This window comes from Vulpes lagopus, chromosome 1 (genome assembly GCF_018345385.1).
Source record: "Vulpes lagopus strain Blue_001 chromosome 1, ASM1834538v1, whole genome shotgun sequence".
Taxonomy (NCBI): domain Eukaryota; kingdom Metazoa; phylum Chordata; class Mammalia; order Carnivora; family Canidae; genus Vulpes; species Vulpes lagopus.
In genome coordinates this window covers 123594549-123614458 of record NC_054824.1, presented here as the reverse complement: position 1 = coordinate 123614458, position 19910 = coordinate 123594549, and the positions used below count along the sequence as shown (strand labels likewise).

The following is a 19910-nucleotide window of genomic DNA, read 5'->3' as shown; positions in this document are numbered from 1 at the left end:
GAGTTCTTTTAGTCAGAAATGTAATCGTCATTTATGATTTATTCACCTACTATAGCTACTTTCTGAGTCTTCCTCTTGTATGTAGTATGGTGCTGCACACTAAGAGGTGTCTAATTAAAACATTTTGGTGTTAAAAACAGAAGCAAGATCATGAATGAAATGTCTTTTAAAGTCTGTATTTGATATTTAGGATGAATTAAGGAAGCCATCAGTTATTTAAATAATTTTGAGGTGAGGAAGACTTCTGTGAGAACGAAAGCAAAGGAGGAAACTATAAAGAAGATGCTGCTTTTATAAAAAAAAGTAAAATAAGACTTTTTGTATGCCAAAAAGTCCTGTAAATGAAATTAAAGACAGCAGATGGTAATAGTACAGTATAATACATGTTATTTTAGAAGTACTGGACATTTAAAATATATTTTACATAGTAGAAGTGATTAATTCTGCTCTTAAGTATTAGGGAAAGTTTCACAAAAGAGGTAACCCTGTAATTTGTAAAGAATTGATTTATGGGGACACACTTGGATTAGTATATTATAGGGAGCATTTTCCTATACCATTGCTTATGTCATTTCAGAATCCTAGAAAAAAATCATGTTACAACTCTTTGCTAGACAGTATATATGAAATTCAGGCACTTATTCAGCCCACATATGTAAAGAGATTGGTTATATCTTACTGAGGATTTATAAATATTTGTGTATATATGTATATATATGTATGTATATACAGTTTTTGGCAGACTATTATTAAATTAGCAAAAGTCGCTTCTGACTGTACTAAAACCCAAAGATTCTCCCTTTGTCACAATTGAAAATAATGTAGCTCACTAGCTCACTTCTCTTAAGAAGAAGCGTTTCTGTTTGAGAAAAAAAAAGAACCTAAATGTTGGGAATTAAGTAATTCACTCTTAATTTGCACAGAATAAGTGCAGAAAAGTTTTTCTATGGGACTGTTAATTTAAGCATTGTTTACATTAGCAAAACAAAAACAAATTGAGAACTAGTCTCAGTATTGAGGGTGGGTTAAAAATTTTTATAGCTTGTATCATTGAATTCTACACTCTTGAATTGAATTATATGTTGATAAAGAGTAATTCCTACAGTAGAATGAAAGAAATCACACAATAGTGTGACCCTACTTTTAAAAGCTAAATACACACACACACACACACACACACACACAAACATATTAGCAATGCTTCCTGTTTGCGTTGTTAATGTTTTTTGTAATGATTGCACATTACTTTGTAATTTAGCCAGATTGGTATAGATGTAAAAATATAATAAATTCAAGATTAAACAAATACATACATTCCTGTTTCTTAACTGATGGTATTATTACAAACCTAAGAAAGTCTTAGATTCTGTCTCCCAATGTTTTAGGAGTGGATTAGTTCTTTGGAAGTATATACCAGAGAATTCTCCTGGTCTGGGAAGAAGGCTGTTACTTCATTCCCTAAGATTATATGGATATGGAGTGACTGCTTAGTAGTTAACATTATTAGGGCTAGGTAGGCTTAGTTTTTCATAGTGGAGATAGTATAACATTGCATTTGTTATGGTGAGAGTGTTTGCTATTTCAAAAATGAAGGTTGAGTTTCTGGGGAACCTATTACTAACTGAGGAGAGTATTGTTGGTAAGTGAATCATTTGGGGGTATAACTCCTTAGGAAGTTTGGAGGATCGTGTTGTGAAAATAAGTGGAAAATGTTGCTAGTTGCGAAAGTTCAACTGGTCAGGTTTTATAGCAGGACTAAATTCTGTATTAGCTTGGGGACAAGATGACATAACAACTGATGAGATTATTATTTTTAAGATTATTAAATTGAGGAAATCATTTGGTAAGATCAAAAACCTATATCAGTTCAAGGCTACTCATGATGGTATTCTGACATTTCTTACAGAATTAGTAAGGAATCAAGGAGATCTTTCTGAACTGTCTCAGATATGTATAGAACTAATTTTTGGTGAGATTGACATAGGACTAGGAAGTAAGACAAATGTAATGATAAGGCTTTTGGATCCATTCTTGGTTGACCAGTCAGATTCTTTTTATTTGTGTATGTACTGGTCATCTGTTAGCTTTTGGCAGTATTTATATATGTATACATATATAAATATAAATATATACGTATATATTCCTCCTGTTTGCATAATATTTTTAAATCTCCTATTTCTGTGTGTCATTTTAGTGCCTCCTTGTGGGAAGGTATACTAATGACAGTTATATGAATGATAGTTGCACAGAGGAAGGATTATTAAACTAAAAATTATGTTTTACAGTGATATTTTTATATTTTAAAGAAACATTGAAGATAATTTTATAGTCAGAATTAATTTTATACTAAATAATTTAAGTTCGAGAGTTCATTTATTTCCTAAATATTAAGCGCATACTGTGTCTCAACAATAGTTAGGTACTTTTTAGAACATCAGTTAGCAAAACAGATGAATATTCCTGCTGTCTTGGGTTTTATGTTCTAGCAAGCAAGGCAGGTACAATAAATAATTAAATCATATAACTTATTAGAAGATGATAAGGGCTATCGAAAAGGAAAACATAGAGCAGGGAGAGATTTATTAGGAATGCTGGAGGTGGGGGGTGGTATTTGCAGTATGAAGTAGAGTGCTCAGGAAGACCTCATTGAGAAGGTGACATTTGAGCAAAGACTTGAATGTTTTAGGCAGAGGAAACAAGCGGTGGAAAGGTCCTGAAGTGACACTGTGCCTAGCTTGTTCAAGAAACAACATGAAGTTTGTGGCTAGAACAGAGTAATGTAAGGAAGTTGTGTGGACAAATCTATCTTGCAAGCTCTTGTAGTGACTTTAGTTTTTACCTTGAAATTGGAAGCTCTTGGAGGATTTTGAGCAGAAGAGTGAATTGACATATTTGAATAAGCTCATTCTGATCACCGTGTGGAAAATTGATGACAGAGAAGCATGAATAGAAGCCGGGAATCCGTTAGTAGGCTATTTCAGTGAACAACTTAAGAGATGTGATGGTGGCTTGTACCACCATGGTAGCAGAGGAGGAGGTGGAAGGAATTGTCAAATTGTAGGTATATTTTAAAGGTAGACTCCAAAGGATATGCTGAGAATTGAATGTGGGAGGCAGAAGATGAGAATAAGAGACATGTAAGGGATGACTCCATGGTTTTCAGAGAGCAACTGGAGTGATGAAATTGCCATCAACTGAAACTATTGGGTAAAGGGATTTGGGTGGGGGGAGTAGTGGTGGAGATTTCAGAGATTCAGTGTTAAAGATTTCAAGTTTGAGATGTCTGATAGTTTTCTAAATGGAGATGTGGAGTATACAGAATAAGCAGTTTTGACAATAAGAAACATGAAAGTTATTACAAAAATATTGGTCCCTAATTGGATTTGAAATGCTTCTTATATTTTGAAATAATTTTTTCATTTAGTGAATATTTCTTGAATACCTCTATTTGATAGTAGGTGATTGAGAGCAATAAGTGATAAATAAATACAATCACGGACCCAGGTCTTACAGAATTTAACATATGCAATAGATAGATGTTAAATAATTACACAAACATTCTTTTCACAGACATTTTATTTTTTATTTATTTATTTTAAAGATCATTTATTTATTCATGAGAGACAAAGAGAGAGAGGCAGAGACACAGGCAGAGGGAGAAGCAGGCTCCATGCAGGGACTCAATCCCGGGTCTCCAGGATGAGGCCCTGGGCTGAAGGCAGGCACCAAACCGCTGAGCCATCCAGGCTGCCCTCACAGACATTTTAAATGACATTTGTAGTAGATGCTATGAAGGAAAGGTACTTAGGACTATAGGAGATAATGGGGCCTGATTATTCTGATAGGGAAGGGAAGGTTTTCTTGAAGAAGTATCATTTGAGGTACAATTCACATAAAATAAGATTCACTCATTTTAGTTATACAGATTAATGAATTTTGATAAATCTGTGTAAGCACCACTACAGTTAAGATATAGAATAATCCTGTCATCACAAAAAAAATTGTGGTGCCTTTTTTGTCCATTTTTACATTGAGTTGTCTTTATTATTGATTTGTAGGAGTTTTTTTTTTTTAAATATATTCTAGATATAAATCTTTTGTTGGCTGTGTAATATTTTTTAAGTTTTTATTTTGATTCCACTACACATACAGTGAGTGCTAAATTAGGTTCAGGTAGAAAATATAGTGATTCCACAATTTCATACAATACCTGGTGCTCATTACAAGTGTGCTCCTTGAATCCTCATCACCTATTTAACCCCATCCCCCACCCACCTCCTCTCTGGTAACATCAGTGTATTCTCTATAAATAAATAAGAGTCTGTTTCTAGGTTTTTTTTTTTTCCCCTTTGCTCATTTTCTTAAATTCCACATATGAGTGAAATCATAGTAATTGTCTTTCTCTGACTGACTTATCTCCCTTAGCATTATACTCTCTAGCTCTGTGTCATTGCAAATGGCGAAATTTCATTCTTTTTTTATGGCTGAATAATACTCTATTGTACACACATATGTACACGCACATGCACACACATGCCCCACATCTTTATCCATTCATCAATTGATGGACACTTGGGCTGCTTCCGTATCTTGGGTCTTGTAAATAATGGTACTGGAAGTAACAGGGTACATATATCTACTTCAATTAGTGTTTTTGTACTCTTTTGGTAAGTACTCAGTATAATGATTGCTGGATTGTAGAGCAGTTGCATTTTTAACCTTTTGAGCAACTTCCATACTGTTCCACAATGGCTGCATCAGTTTACAGAAATGTCTGTTCATGTCTTCTGCCCATTTTTAAATTGGATTATTTGTTTTTGGATGTTGTGTTTTATAAGTTCTTTGTGTATTTTGGACACTAACCCTTTATCAGATAAGTCATTTGCATATATCTTCTCCCATTCCATAGGTTGCCTTTTAGTTTTGTTGTTTCCTTCACTATGCTATCTTCTCTCATTTTGAAAATTCTATTTTTATTCTCTTTATGATATCTTTTTATGAACAGAGTTTCTAATTGAAACAAAATCCAATTTATTGATCTTGTTTTTCTTTCTGTATCTTGTTTGAGAAATAGTTTGTTTATCAAAGTCATGAAAATATGCTTATGTTTTCTTCTAAAAGTCTATATCCATGATCCCTTGCAAGTTAAATTTGTGAATGATCCGAGCATAGGAGTCAGCATTCATTTTTGTTCATAGAATATTCAGTTAATATAGTACTGTTTATTGGAAATACCATTTTTATCCATTGAATATAAGTAAGGTGACTGTATGTGTGGATCTGTTTCTCACTTCTGTTCTGTTGGTCTTTTATCTATCCTTGCACCAACCACATATCTCAATTATTGTAGCAGTTAGTGGTGTTCTTTTTCAGGAGTGTCCTGGCTATTCTAATTCCTTTGCATTTCCATATAAATTTTAGAATCAGCTTGTGAATTTTCTTCAAAAAGCCTTATGGGATTTTGACGGAGATTGCATGGAATTTCTAGGTCAGCATGGGGTAAACGGCTATCTTTACTATATTGAGTCTTCCAGTCAATAAAAATGGTATATCCTGGAGAGAGAGAGAAAAAAAACAGGTATATCCCTCCATTTAGTAAACTCTAATTTCTTTCAACAGTGTTGCAATATGGAGGTATTACACATCTTTTTAGATTCATTCCTAGTTACTCAGTTTTTTGATCCTATTATATATGCTTTTAAAAGTTCAGTTTTGGGATGCCTGGGTGGCTCAGCAGTAGAGTGTCTGCTTTTGGCTCAGGACGTGATCCTGGAGCTCTGGGATCGAGTCCCACGTCGGGCTCCCCATATGGAGTCTGCTTCTCCTCCCTCTGCCTATGTCTCTGCTTCTGTCTGTGTCTCTCATGAATAAATAAATAAAAATCTTTTAAAAAAAATAAAAGTTCATTTTCTGTTTTTTTGGAAATATATAGAAATACAGTTGATATTTACATATTGATCTTATATCTAGTTACCTTATTCAAATAATTTTTTACAGATTCTCTTGGTTTTCTGTGCATTCAATTATGTCATCTGTAAATAACGACAATTGTGTGTCTTTTCCAAACTTTTTTTTGTGTGTGCTTTATTTCTGTTCTTAATACTATCGATTTGTCTATGGGTTTATTTATTATGTTGAATAGATAATGGTGTTAGTGGATAGTCTTGTCTTATTCCTGAATTCAAGAAGAAAGAGTCTAATATTTTATCAGTAAGATAATATTAACTGCAAACTTTTTGTAAATTAGATTCATTAAATTAAGGATGCGCCTGAATTTTTAAAAATTTGTATTATGAGTAGGTGTTGAATTTTATCAAATAATTTTTCTTCATATACTGAGATGTGATATTTTACTTTATTTTATTTATTTATTTATTTTATTATTTTATTTTATTTTATTTTATTTTATTTTATTTTATTTTATTTTATTTATTTATTTTTTTGTAATTTGGTGGATTACAGTGGTTGCTTTCCAAAAGTTAAACCAGCTCACATTCTTGGAATAAGCACTATGGGTAGAAAAATATATCATCTTTTGAATACAGTTTTGATTTCATTGACTAAAATTTTGTTTAGCATTTTGTGTCTATGTTCATGAGAAAGTTTGGCTTGTGGATTTTTTTCTAATGTCCTTTTTAAGTTTTGATATCAGAGTTTTGATGACCTCATAATAGAATTGAGAATTGTTGGGCTGCCTGGATGGCTCAGTTGGTTAAGCATCTGCCTTTGGCTCGGGTCATGATCTCAGGGTCCGGGGATCAAGCCCTACGTTGGGCTCCCTGCTCAGTGGGGAGTCAGCTTCTCCTGTTCCTTCAACCCTTCACCATCTCCACACTTTTTCTCTCTGTCAAGTAAATAAATACAGTCTTTAAAAAAAAAATTGGAAAATTTTCTCCTTTTTTTGTGTTCTCTGGAAGATTGCATATGATTTGTTGAGTTTTGTATTCATCCATGTTACTTCCTTCTCTGTACTACTTTGGGTTTGACTTGCTGTCTCTTCTAGCTGTTTGAAGCGGAAGCTTATATCATTAATTTTTTCCCTCCCTACTGTGCCCCCCCCAAATAAATAAATCTCCTCCCCCCAAAATCCAACCATTATTATGGATTATTCTATTTTTACTTTTGGGTACATCAACTTTGGCTTTAAAGACTTTGAAGTTGTGGTATGAGATGTCTACAAATGATTGTTACATAAATTTTTATGTTGGACTGATTTTATAATAAAATATTCCTCTAGTGTCTATAGTAGTGGTTTTTGATTTAACTCAACTGTCTGATATAAATATAGTGACCACACCATACTTTTATTAGCAATAATCGCGCCTCGGATAAACCTCATTGGCTACAATACTGCCACTGCGCAAAGCTTCACCATACTTTTATTAGTGATTAGTGTATAGTATCTTTTTCTCTTACCATATGTGTCCATAAAGTAGATTTTTTGTAAACAGAATAGAGGTGAGGGTTTTAGAAATCCATCCTAATAATATTTGTTACCTAATCAAAATGTTGTGTCCAGATACATTTAATGCAGAACATGATATAGTAGAATTTGGGAATATTGAGAATATTAGTTTTCTATTGCTTTTCTCAAAACTAATCAAGCATTATTTTTTCCTCTCTACCGGTTTTTTAGCTGTGCATTTTTACATGTGTATGCATTTTTAAATAGTTGCCTTTGAGATTACAGTGTGCATCCTTAGTTAGGTTCCAGTCTAAATTTGTAGATTTAGCACTTGAGAAATGCAAGAGATAAATAAGTGTAGCTTCATTTATCCTTTTTGTATTTGTGTTTTGTGTTAGTGCTGTCATAAGTTTTATACTTTTATGTCTGTTTAAACCACACAAGTCATTGTTATAATTATTATTATTATTTAAAGATATTTATTTATTCATGAGAGACACAGAGAGAGAGAGAGAGGCAGAGACCTAGGCAGAGGGAGAAATAGGCTCCTCGCGGGGAGCCTGATGTGGGACTCGATCCCCGAACCCGGGATCACACCCTGAACCAAAGGCAGATGGATGCTCAACTCCTGAGCCACCCAGGCATCCCTTTAATTATTTTAATTATTAATATTAATGTATATTCGTCTAAATAGTTACCTTTTCATTTCTATTAAATCTTCTAGTTCTGTGCTTCCATCTGAGATTGTTGTCTTTTAACTTGATGAATTCCCTTCGTTTGTAACAAGTTCTCTGAGCTTTTGTTTATCTGAAACTTACTAACTCATCTTCATATTGGAGGATATTTTTTCTTGTAGAACTCTAGATTGTTTGGTTTATTTTCTTGTTTTGACATTATTTTAAAGATATCATTTTATTGCCTTCCATTTCTAATGTTTCTGATAAAAAAAAATGGTTGTTAGTCTTATTGTCCTTGCCCTGTGTCTTATTTTTTTTGGCTACTTTTAAGATTTTCTGACTTTGACTTGGGTATGGTTTTCTTCATATTCTGCTGAGGTTTATAGAACTTGACATGTTTACTTGAGAGACTAATGTCTCGTGTTAGCTTTGGAAATTTTTTGACTAGTGTTTTTCAAATATTGCCTATGTTTCATTTTCTGTACTTTTCTAACTCTAGTTAGATGTGTGTTAGACCTTTGTAGCATGTTGTACTTGTCTTTATTTTTTTGGGGGGGCCTTTATTCTCTCCTTTATATCTCTTGGTGTATCATCTTTTGTGTACATTTCTTCCAGTTTTACCTGTCTTCTGTTTTACTGTTTGTAAATTAGTGAGTTCTTAATTTCATTGACTATATATTCCAGTTCTGGAATTTCCATTTTACTCTTTCAAGAATTCTAGGATTTTGCTAAAATTGTCCATCTATCCTATCCTTTTTTTTTTTTTTTTTTGGCTTTTGAATGTATCAGTTATTTTAAGGTTTCTCAGATAGTTCCAAACTATGAATGACCTATATGTCTTTTTCTATGTTCTCTTTGTTATTCATCCATTTTTTTTAAATTTGAGAAAAAATTCATATAACATGAAATTCACCATATTAACCTTTTAAAGTATACAATTCAGTGGTTTTTAGTAAAGTCACGGTGTTATGTGACCATCATCACTATTCCAAAACATTTCTGTCAACTCAAAAAGAGATCTCATAATTATTGACACTCAGTCCCAGTTTTTCGTCTACTCACCCCCTGGCAATATCTGATTAGTTTTCATTCATTGTCTCTGGATTTATGTCTTCTGGATATTTCATATAAATGGAATTATATGATGTGTGGCCTTTTGAGTCTGATTTCTTTTTTTTTAAGTACTTTTTTTTAAAGATTTATTTATTTATTTATTTATTTATTTATTTATTTATTTATTTATTTATTTATTATAGACATAGAGAGAGAGAGAGGCAGAGACACAGGAGGAGGGAGAAGCAGGCTCCATGCTGGGAGTCCGACGTGGGACTCGATCCCCGGACCCCAGGATCATGCCCTGGGCCAAAGGCAGGCACTAAACCGCTGAGCCACCCAGGGATCCTCGAGTCTGATTTCTTTTACCTAGCATAGTGTTTTCAAGATTCATCTGTGTTGTAGTACGTATCAGTACTTCATTTCATTTTGTGGCTGAATAATGTTCTGTTGTATGGATATTTTTACTTAGCCATCAGTTGATGGACATTTGAAATTTTTTTCTATTTTTTGACTATGATGAATAATACTACTGTGAACATTTGTGTGCAAGTTTTATGTGAACACATGTCTTCAGTTCTCTTGGGTCTGTACCAGAAGTGGAATTGCTCTGTCATATGGTAACTCTATGTTTAACTTTCTGAGGAACTGCCAAATTGTTTTCCACAGTGGCTGTACCCCTTACAATCCTGCCAGCATGTAGGAGAGTTTCATTTTCTCCACATTCTTGCCAATCTTTGTTACTTTCTGTAATTTTTTCTTTTTTAAATTATTATAGTCTTCCTAATGAGGGTTGGCCATTTCTTCTTTTTTAGAATACCTTGTAATTCTTCATTGAACTGTCGTAGGGGCTTTATTCGGTGTTATTTTCCTCCAGAGAGTTAAGTTTTCCTTTGGAAGGTGAAGTGCTAGATTACCTTGAGTACTGAGTGCCAACTATAAAATTTGTTAGGGCTGATAGATTTCCATTTCGACCTTAATTTAAGGAGGGCCTTTTTGAAGTCTCAACAGAGAGCTTGCTTATGAAGGCTTATGAGTTGCTTATGAAGGCCTTTCTAACTTCGTAGAGGTTATACTCCAGTCTTTGTTGCTCTAGCACTGGGCAGAAGTTGAAATAGTCCACTCAGCTCTTTAGCCTCCTAACTGCTATTTATGCTAGTTTTTTTTTCTATTCTTTCTTTCTTTCTTTCTTTCTTTCTTTCTTTCTTTCTTTCTTTCTTTCTTTCTTTCTTTTTTTTATTTTCATCCTTTTTATGATTCTTTCACTCTGAGACTTTATTCTTTAGTTTTTAGCTTTCTGATAGCCTAGAACTCTTCTTCTTAATCCATTTGGGCTGCCACCTCTGCTTGGACTCTTTATTTTCCTGTTACACAACAAAGTCAAGGAAAAAGCAAAGGTGCTTATGGAGCTGATCTTCTGTGTTTCCCTTCTTTCAAGAGTTGTAGCCTTTCCTTGTTTCTCTCTGTATATTGCTCTTCAGTGTCTTCAAACAGTTTTTACATTGTCTATATTTTATTACTTTTATTAGCAGGAAGGTTAGTTTGATACAAGCTAATCTCATGATGGGAGCCATGAATACTGATGTTCATTAAATGCATCACAAGAAAATGAAAAAACTGGTATCTTTTGACAGTGAGAACGTAAATTTTCAGCAGAAAATTTGGACAAGAATATAAAAAGAGGGATTTTTATTTTCAAACGAGAGGGTCAAAGTCAGCTATGTTTGTAGCATAGTAAAAGATCATTTCCAAGTAAGATACGTGACATTGAGTTGATATTTGGCAATTTAAAGAAAAAACAAAACTGAAGGAAGTCATTAAGTGTTTAAAGAATCCAAAGTGGGTGAAGAATTTAAAATGATAATTGAAGGTGTGCCTGAGTGCTCAGTTAGGTGTCTTGCCTTTGGCTCAGGTCATGGTCTCAGGGTCCTGAGATCGAGTCCCATATCAGGCTCTGCTTGGTCAGGAGCCTGCTTCTCCCTCTCCCTCTGCTGCTGCCCCTGCTGGTACTCTTGCTCTCTCAAATAAATAAATAAGATCTTAAAAAAATAAAATGAGAATTGAAGTATTTAATAAAGAACAATTATTTTCTGAGTTTAGTAGTGAAGAAACCAAGACCATGAATTTTATTTATTTATTTATTTATTTATTTATTTATTTATTTTTAAGATTTTATTATTAGAGAGAGGGTACTAGCTCGTGAACATGAGTGGGAGGAGGGGCAAAGGGAAGGGTAGAAACAGACTCACTGCTGAGCCGAGAGCCTAATCCATCCAGTACTTGATCTCAGGACTTTGGGATCAAGACCTGAGGTGAAGGCAGACACTTAACTGACTGAGCCACCCAGATGTGCTAAGACTGTGAATTTTAATTAATTAATTGGTTAATTTTAAAGATTTTATTTATTTGAAAGAGCGAACACAAGAAGGAGGAGGGTCAGAGGGAGAAGCAGATTCTCTGCTGAGCAGGGAGCCTGATGTGGGGCTCAATTCCAGGATCCCGGGATCATGATGTGAGCTGAAGGCAGGCACTTAACCAACTGAGCCACCCAGGCGCCCCAAAAATATGAATTTTAAATGGGAACTATTAGAGTAGTTAGGTTATTTGTATCAATGTTAGTGATTATTAAATGGTTGGAGATTTGAATATTTGCATGTGATGGCTATAAGACAGTGTTTATCTGTTAAGGGTGCCAGAGAGGACTGTGTTCACAAAATCTTGATAGTACAGAAGTGGTAAGTAACTAGCCATGTAAAAATGTGGGAGGAAGATAATGACTAAAATGATAAGAGTGGACGTTAGGTTTTTAGAATAAGGAGAAATAGAGAAGGCAGAAATAGATGTGTAAAGAATATAGCTCCTTCTCCTGTAGGCTTAAAAATGAGGATTGGAAAGAACTAACCATTTGCTTTCTTCACCAAAATATCCCTAAGAAGAGCCAGGTGTTGCAGACCACCTTCTATCTGTGTTTTTCCTTTCGCCCTTTTGTGAACTCTCAAGGTTAGTCAGTGATTTTCTTCACACTTTCATTAGGAAATTTGCCAAAGGCATCCTTTTGAGGCAGCTGTCTCTGTACCCTTGGAGGCCATCAGTAATGTTTCCCATCTATAGGAGTCGTCGGCACAAAAATGTTGGATTGAACTGAGTCTTCATGGTTTAAAACATTCCCTTGCCAAAATTGCTTTATTTCCTCTCGAACAGTAGTACATTGTATATCACATTTTGTAGCTTCTGATCCTTTTATAGTTTTTTGTTATTGCATCTTTTCAGATATAATATACATCATTAATAGTAAATATATTTAAATATAAATAATGAAAAGAGACCTGAGTTTTAAAACATAATTTAAATAACAATAGACACATTAAAATATGTGTATAGACACGTTATATATAAATAAATGTGAATTTTTGTATAAAATGTTAAATTATTTTCACTATTGAGATTTTGTAAAATCAAATATACTTTAGTTGTATTCTTTTGGTCTGAGGTTGTCAGATGATTTCTTCATACTAAGATAAGTTTTGGGGGCGTATTAAATTTGATGTAAATAATTAGTCCGTGATTAAAATGCATTAGAATAAGTTGAAATGCTTTTGTATTTTTGTTTCTATTCAGTCTAATAATACAGGCAACTGTTATATGCATCTTTAATATATTAGCCTAACTGTTTCTCTTGTTTTACTAAACTGTCTTCTTTCAGCCACCCACACAGAATATGCCTATGGGTCCTGGAGGGATGAATCAGAGCGGCCCTCCCCCACCTCCACGCTCTCACAACATGCCTTCAGATGGAATGGTAGGTGGGGGTCCTCCTGCACCACACATGCAGAACCAGATGAACGGCCAGATGCCTGGTAAGTTTTTCTCCTCTAAGACATTAACACCGGAGTTGCTTAGCAACTGAAACGACATGGGGGCTCAAGGGATACTAGATTGTTGATGACAAAACTGCTTTGAATGCCCCCGAGTACAAGCTCTCTTAGAGTTTGTTAGCTACAGAGCTACGTGACCTGTATTCAGTGTTTATCAGGCTGCCCTTGGGCTTTGATGTAGCTGACACACAGCATTCCTCTGATGAACAGAACTGGCTAAATTTAGTCTGTCTGAAACTATGCAATACAGCTGGCTTTAGAAGCTTTTTGGAAAAAAAGGCATTGTGCCATGACTTAAGAATTAAAATCTCTTTATAGATTATAGGGGTATGATAACATTTCCTTGGGTTTTGTATTTAAAAAATTTACTGGTCTCAGAAACAACATTGCTGGAAAAAACAGGGGGAAAGGAAAGAAAATCTGGTAAGTGCTAGTGTGTTTAGTATTTCCTCATTGATACTATTGAAGCTGAGAGTAGATTTTTATGAATACTTATGTTTACAGTATATTATAAATATGCAAGTTGACATTAAAGCAGAGTTAAAAGAAGAAAAAAAATGTCAGATGTTTTATATAGTGAGATATTCCCTTTACTATTCATCCTCTTTTAAGTTTGGAGCCACCTAGAATATTTTCCGGGCAAATGAATGCTTAATTAGTTACTTTTTGCTGGTTTGAACTTTTAAACTGAAAAGTATCTTTAAACTATTTTGTTTTTGGGATAGCTACAACCCATACCCATACATTTTGGTTGTTTTTCTGCATTTAATTTGAGAATAGTTTTATTTTCTAAAGACAGAGGCTAGCGCAGCCCAGGTGGCTCAGCGGTTTAGTGCTGCCTTCAGCCCAGGGCCTGATCCTGGAGACCCAGGATCGAGTCCCACGTCGGGCTCCTGCATGGAGCCTGCTTCTCCCTCTGCCTGTGTCTCTGCGTCTCTCTCTCCCTCTCTGTGTCTCGAATGAATAAATAAATAAATAAAAATCTTTAAAAAAATAGGACAGAGGCTATTTTCATTAACAAAAATAGAATATTATACAAATAGCAATAATGAAATAAATTTTTTTTATGAAAGTAAATTAAAATAAAGCAGTTCATTTTTAAAATTAGTAATTAGCATCCTTAGGATATTCTTGTCATAGCTGATTGTGTTGGTTGATAGCATTGGTGTCTGGGGACAATGGGTACAGTAAATGATGTAAAGGAGAACACAGGGCAAAAGGAGCCAGGTAGCCTGGTTTATAGAAGATTGATGTGTGATTGATCGTGTAGGAGGGTGGTGCCATTTCGGTGGCAGCCTTCTATTTCTTCCTGAGGCCTACCACAATCTGTGGCCCCCACAACATGCACCCTGTGTGGGAGTAGGAATAAAGTCGTAACTACTTGTTAGGTTGTAGTCAGGAAGACGCTTCTTGCTAAATTCACATTTACCTCATCAGGACCTCTTGTTTTTAGAACTGGAAGGATGCTAATGCACATTAGCAAGTTAGGCGTTTTGTATTTTTTTATGGTAGTACTGTTAATTAGAATTTTAATGTAACTTCTCCATGTAACATTCAAGATTAAGGCCAAAGGAGCACTTGAGCAGCAATGTAATTATTGTTAACATGACATTGGGTTTTTGTATAAGGCCATCTGGAATAGTTATATCCTTTATAAACTAGAGATTTTCTTTTTTTTTTTTTTTCTTTTTTTTATTTATGATAGTCATACAGAGAGAAAGAGAGAGAGGCAGAGACACAGGCAGAGGGAGAAGCAGGCTCCATGCACCGGGAGCCTGATGTGGGATTCGATCCCGGGTCTCCAGGATCGCGCCCTGGGCCAAAGGCAGGCGCCAAACCGCTGCGCCACCCAGGGATCCCTAAACTAGAGATTTTCAACTGGTTATGACCTACATTGTCTAGAATACTATAGAGCTTCCAAAACAATTTTCTTATAAAGAATTCTAGTTAGGTGTAGGAAAAATTGAAGTCCAGTTACTTATGTTTCCTTTATTTAATGAGCTCCTCATTAGAGCTTAGCCATTGTTTTTATAAACACAAATTTGTATCTAGGCTTTTAATTTCCTATTTTAGTTTTGTTTTTCAATACTTTATAATCTAAGTTGTAGAGCTACTTCTGTGCTCCTTGATCTTGGTCAAATGGCCTTAGTTTCAGGTTCTTTTTTAAAAACATTTAGCTGATTTAAAAAATAGTACTAAAAAATCTTCGGTACCAGAGTCAAAAGGTACCAAAGCCATCTCCTCCACATACTTTGTTCCAGAGAGTCGTTGGTGTCTAGTTATCCTTCAAGAGATATTCTCAATATCCAGAACATATGCATAACACTTTGTCTTTTGTCTTATTCTTTTAAAAAATAATTGGTAGCATACATTTTGTAGTATTATATGTAGAATTTTTCCCTCTTGAAGATATATCTTAGAGACCATGAGTATATAGAGATGTATTTTGGAGACCATTCAGTACATGAAGAGCTGCCTCGTGCTTTTGGCTGTATTCATTCTTTTTTTGTTGATGCCCCTAACTTATTTGAACAGTTCCCTTAGAAGGAAATACAGATTATCTCCAGTCTTCTGGTATTAAAAATTATGCTTCTGTGAATATGCCTATAAAATAAAGGTAAATAAGTAAATGAGTAAATAAACATGCATATGCAGTTTAGCATTGATGCCTATGTGCGCACAAAGACCTGTATATTTATAGAACTGCGGTTGGCTGGGTTAAAGGTATAGGCCTTTTAAAATATGGTATTATTATGGCTAAATTGCTCTACTTAAAAATAGTCCTTATTTATATATTTATATACCTCAGCAATGTATGAAATTACTTTTTGTCATAGATCAAAACTTCAGGTCTTTGAAATCTGAAAGATGAAAAAAGAGTCTCATAGTTTTAATTGGCCTTTTTATTGTAAGTGAAGCAGGCAGTCCTCTCATGTTTATGTCCCTTTGGTAGTTTTTGTGTGAACTGATTATTCGTGTCATTTGCCATTTCTTTTATTGCTGGTGGTCTTTTACTTACTTTATACATTAAGCAATTAGTTCTATCTGTGATAGGTCTTGTTAATAATTTTTCCTCAGTTTTTCTTTTTATTGTTTAGTTTGGTCTGATTTGGTCATATTGAAATTTTTTATTTTTATGTAGTTTAGTTTATCAGTCTTTTATGGCTCTGGGTTTTCTGGCATATAATAGAAGGCCCTTTTGCTTCAAGATTATTTTGAAAGTTCTCCTTTTTAAAATCTCTTGTAAAGGTTTTTTTTTTTTCTTTTTTCTTTTGTAATGCTTAATTTTTTTTTTTTTAAATTTATGATAGTCACACAGAGAGAGAGATAGAGGCAGAGACATAGGCAAGAGGGAGAAGCAGGCTCCATGCACTGGGAGCCCGACGTGGGATTCGATTCCGGGTCTCTGGGATCACGCCCTGGGCCAAAGGCAGGCGCCAAACCGCTGCGCCACCCAGGGATCCCGTAATGCTTAATTTTTTTATTCATCTGGAACTATTGGTAGAAGGAATGTGGTAGGCCATTTTCCAGATGACTACTCACTGGTCACACTATTCAATTGTCTTTGTTTTGCCTACGGATGTTTAATTTCACCACTATTATATTTTACAAAATTAGAAATTTGGGTGTGTTTTTAGACTCTCCTCTGGGTCCATTGATCTGTTAATTCATTTATGTGCTAATACTACCTACGTTTAATTACTCCAGATTTTATATGTTTTTTTCATCATTGCTTTTCTCTTTTAGAATGTTGCTGGCTTCTAAAAGCATCAGTTTCTTAATCTGTAAAATGGGAATAGCATCTACCTCACAATATTTGCTATCATTCATGTAAAGCATTTACTTTGTTTTTCTATTGATTAAATACTCAAGTTATTGTTTGGTATTATTAATATGGTATGCAAAAAAATTAAAAGCTTTTTAAAGTTTTTAATAGACCATTTGTTTAACTTTCTTATTTGATTCTGACCACTTTTCTTCAAAGGGCCTAACCATATGCCTATTCAGGGACCTGGACCCAATCAACTGAATATGACAAACAGTTCCATGAACATGCCTTCAAGTAGCCATGGATCCATGGGAGGTTACAACCATTCTGTGCCATCATCACAGAGCATGCCAGTACAGAATCAGATGACAATGAGTCAAGGGCAACCAATAGGAAGCTATGGCCCCAGACCAAATATGAACATGCAACCAAACCAAGGTAAATAAACTTGATGTCATTCTTTGTTTTAAAGGTTTTAAAAAATTATTATTAAAGATTTTATTAATTTGAGAGTGAACATGAGCAGGAGAGGGGGCAGAGGGACAAGCGGACTCCCCGCTAAGCAGGAAGCCCCATGCGTGGGGCTCCAACTGGGGCTTAATGCGGGACTTTATCCCAGGACCCTGAGATCATGACTAGTGCTGAAGTAAGATGCTTAACCAACTGACCCACCCAGGTGTCCCTGATGTCATTCATTTTATTTATTTATTTTTAAAGATTTTATTTATTTATTCATGAGAGACACAGAGAGAGAGAGAGAAAGAAAGGCAGAAGACATAGGTAGAGGGAGAAGCAGGCTCCATGCAGGGAGTCCGACGTGGGACTCGATCCCGGGACTCCAGGAACAAACCCTGGGCCAAAGGCACACGCTCAACTGCTGAGCCACCCAGTTGTCTCAAAATATTTATTTATATGAGAGAATGTGGTTGTGGGCGGGGGAGGGGGCAAGGAAACTCCCCAGTCAGTAGGGAGCTGGACTTAGGGTGATCCCAGAACTCTGGGATCATGACTTGAGCCAAAGGCAAACACTTAACCAAGTGAGCCCCCCAGGTGCCCCAGCCCATTATGTCATTCTTGACAGAATGCTATCCTTTGAAAATAAAACTTTTGTTTCAAGTTTGTAGCTGATTCATGAAGATAGTTTGAAGTAACAACCATATCCATAAAAAAGGAACATTGAGTTTGAAACTAGTTTAAAATAATTTTTTTTTTTACACTTAGAAGTTAATTTGCCTAATTAAGCCTTTAAAGATTATTTTATCTTTACACCTTTTGGACCGTTTATTTGAGATTCTTGGATTTTGATTTTAAAAAATTTTATTTCAAGCTAATAAATGAATAACCACAAGCATTTGGTTTAGAGCTAGAAAGTTGAGAAAATAATTATATCTTTGCAAGTACAACACCGTAAAAAACCTTTATTCTGTAGTTTATTTACTTATTAAGGATATATTTATATGAATTTCCCTCAATTTTTATGAATGTTTTCTGATGTTGTATTTTAGCATTAAGAAGTAATTTTAACATAATTTGTTTATTAGAGTGTTCAGTGGAAATGCTGCTGTATTCTTCTATTATAAGTCTATTAAAGTTTACTACCATTCTCAGAGAATGAAATTATTATCATGTTTCTTTTTTTAAGTATTCTTGTAAATAATAACTAAAAACCAGTAAGTGGCGCTCTGTTCTACTAATTGCCCTTTAAAATATTTGGCATATTGCCAGCCTACAGCTATTTCAGTTACAAAATGTGAGGTTAATGCAATAAAATTTTCTAGATTTTGACTTTGAAAAACAAATCACCAAAGCACACCCAGATAAAGGAAGTTAAGGTTAACCTGTTGATAATTATTTATGGTGAAATAATATATTTAATATTTAAAGAGTAATACAGAATTTTTATAATTTTGATGAGATACACTGAAAACAAAGAGAGACAGTAGAATAAGTTGTCAGGGTAGCCTCACAAAACTGATGCTTTCTCCATTTTTTTTCCTCAAATTTGTTTAGTGCCCATGATGAAATTTCTTTTTTTTTTAAATTAGGGCAATTAAAGGTTCAAAATAACAGCAAGATCCATTCATTGCCGGGTCAGAAGGGAGTCCAAATGTTTCTCCATATGATTTGGTTAACAGGAGAGAGAGCAAGAAAATTGGTAGATTTCACAGTAACTACAGTAATGATGGCACCCTGCTTAGAAACTATAATTAAAAAAAGGGTAGAGTTTGCACAAGAATGGATGTTGCTGTAGAATGGGTTGATATGACATTATAAGATCTGAAGAACAAAAAAATAGTGCATGCAGCAATATGTATGTAGAAAGTATTAACTTTTTGGAGAAAGTAATTGAGGTGTTTATAAGAATTATTTGTTCTAAACTTAGGAACCAACTATTCTTTTTTAAAATGTCATATTTTGTATTTGTATTATTAATGTACAGTTTTTCTTTTTACTGTAGTAGTGCTTTTTGCTTTGTCTGTGTAATCTGTGAATTTTTTTTTTTTAAGATTTTATTATTCATGAGAGACACAGAGAGAGAGAGGCAGAGACATAGAGGGAGAAACAGGCTCCCTGCAAGGAACCTGTTGTGGAACTTGATCCTGGACTCTGGGATCACACCCTGAGCCGAAGGTAGATGCTCAACCACTGAGCCACCCAGGCATCCCAATCTGTGGATTTCTTAATAGTCCTTTTCTCTATACTTTACTTTCTATGTAGAGATCTGATTTAAAGAAATAAAAGTTACTTTTCAAAAAAGAATAGGATGGAAATTAGTGAGGAACTTCTCAATATTTAAAAAATATCTTCAGGACAAATAACTTTGCAGTTAAATTTTGATATTTCACATACAAAGAATACTAAAAAATTACAATTGCACAAAAGAAAGATATTTGAGGTTATAGCAATATCTACTTTTTTAATCCTAGAAGTTCCTTGTAAAGATATTTTATCTATTGGATGAAAAAAATTTGAATATGAGTTTTATTTAAAGTTTTAATATTCATTTCATATAAAACATTTTCTTTGGTGGGGGGCTGGGTGGTCCAGTTGGTTGAGCGTTTATGCATCTGACTGTCAGTTTTGGCTGAGGTCCAATTTCAGGGTCATGAGATCCAGGAGCCGCCTCCACC

General features: G+C 34.5%; 1 protein-coding gene and 1 pseudogene across 3 annotated transcripts in view; one reads left to right on the top strand and one right to left on the bottom strand.

Moving 5' to 3' along the window:
• Window positions 1-19910, top strand: part of SS18 (SS18 subunit of BAF chromatin remodeling complex) — an 82441-nt gene that overhangs the window by 24788 nt on the left and 37743 nt on the right. For all 3 annotated transcript variants that reach the window (XM_041761651.1, XM_041761662.1, XM_041761673.1), the window contains exons 4-5: window positions 12839-12992; window positions 16996-17217. In XM_041761651.1, coding sequence (XP_041617585.1) covers window positions 12839-12992; window positions 16996-17217 — 376 coding nt within the window. The remainder of the gene's footprint in view (window positions 1-12838; window positions 12993-16995; window positions 17218-19910) is intronic.
• Window positions 7177-7368, bottom strand: LOC121475529 (annotated as a pseudogene).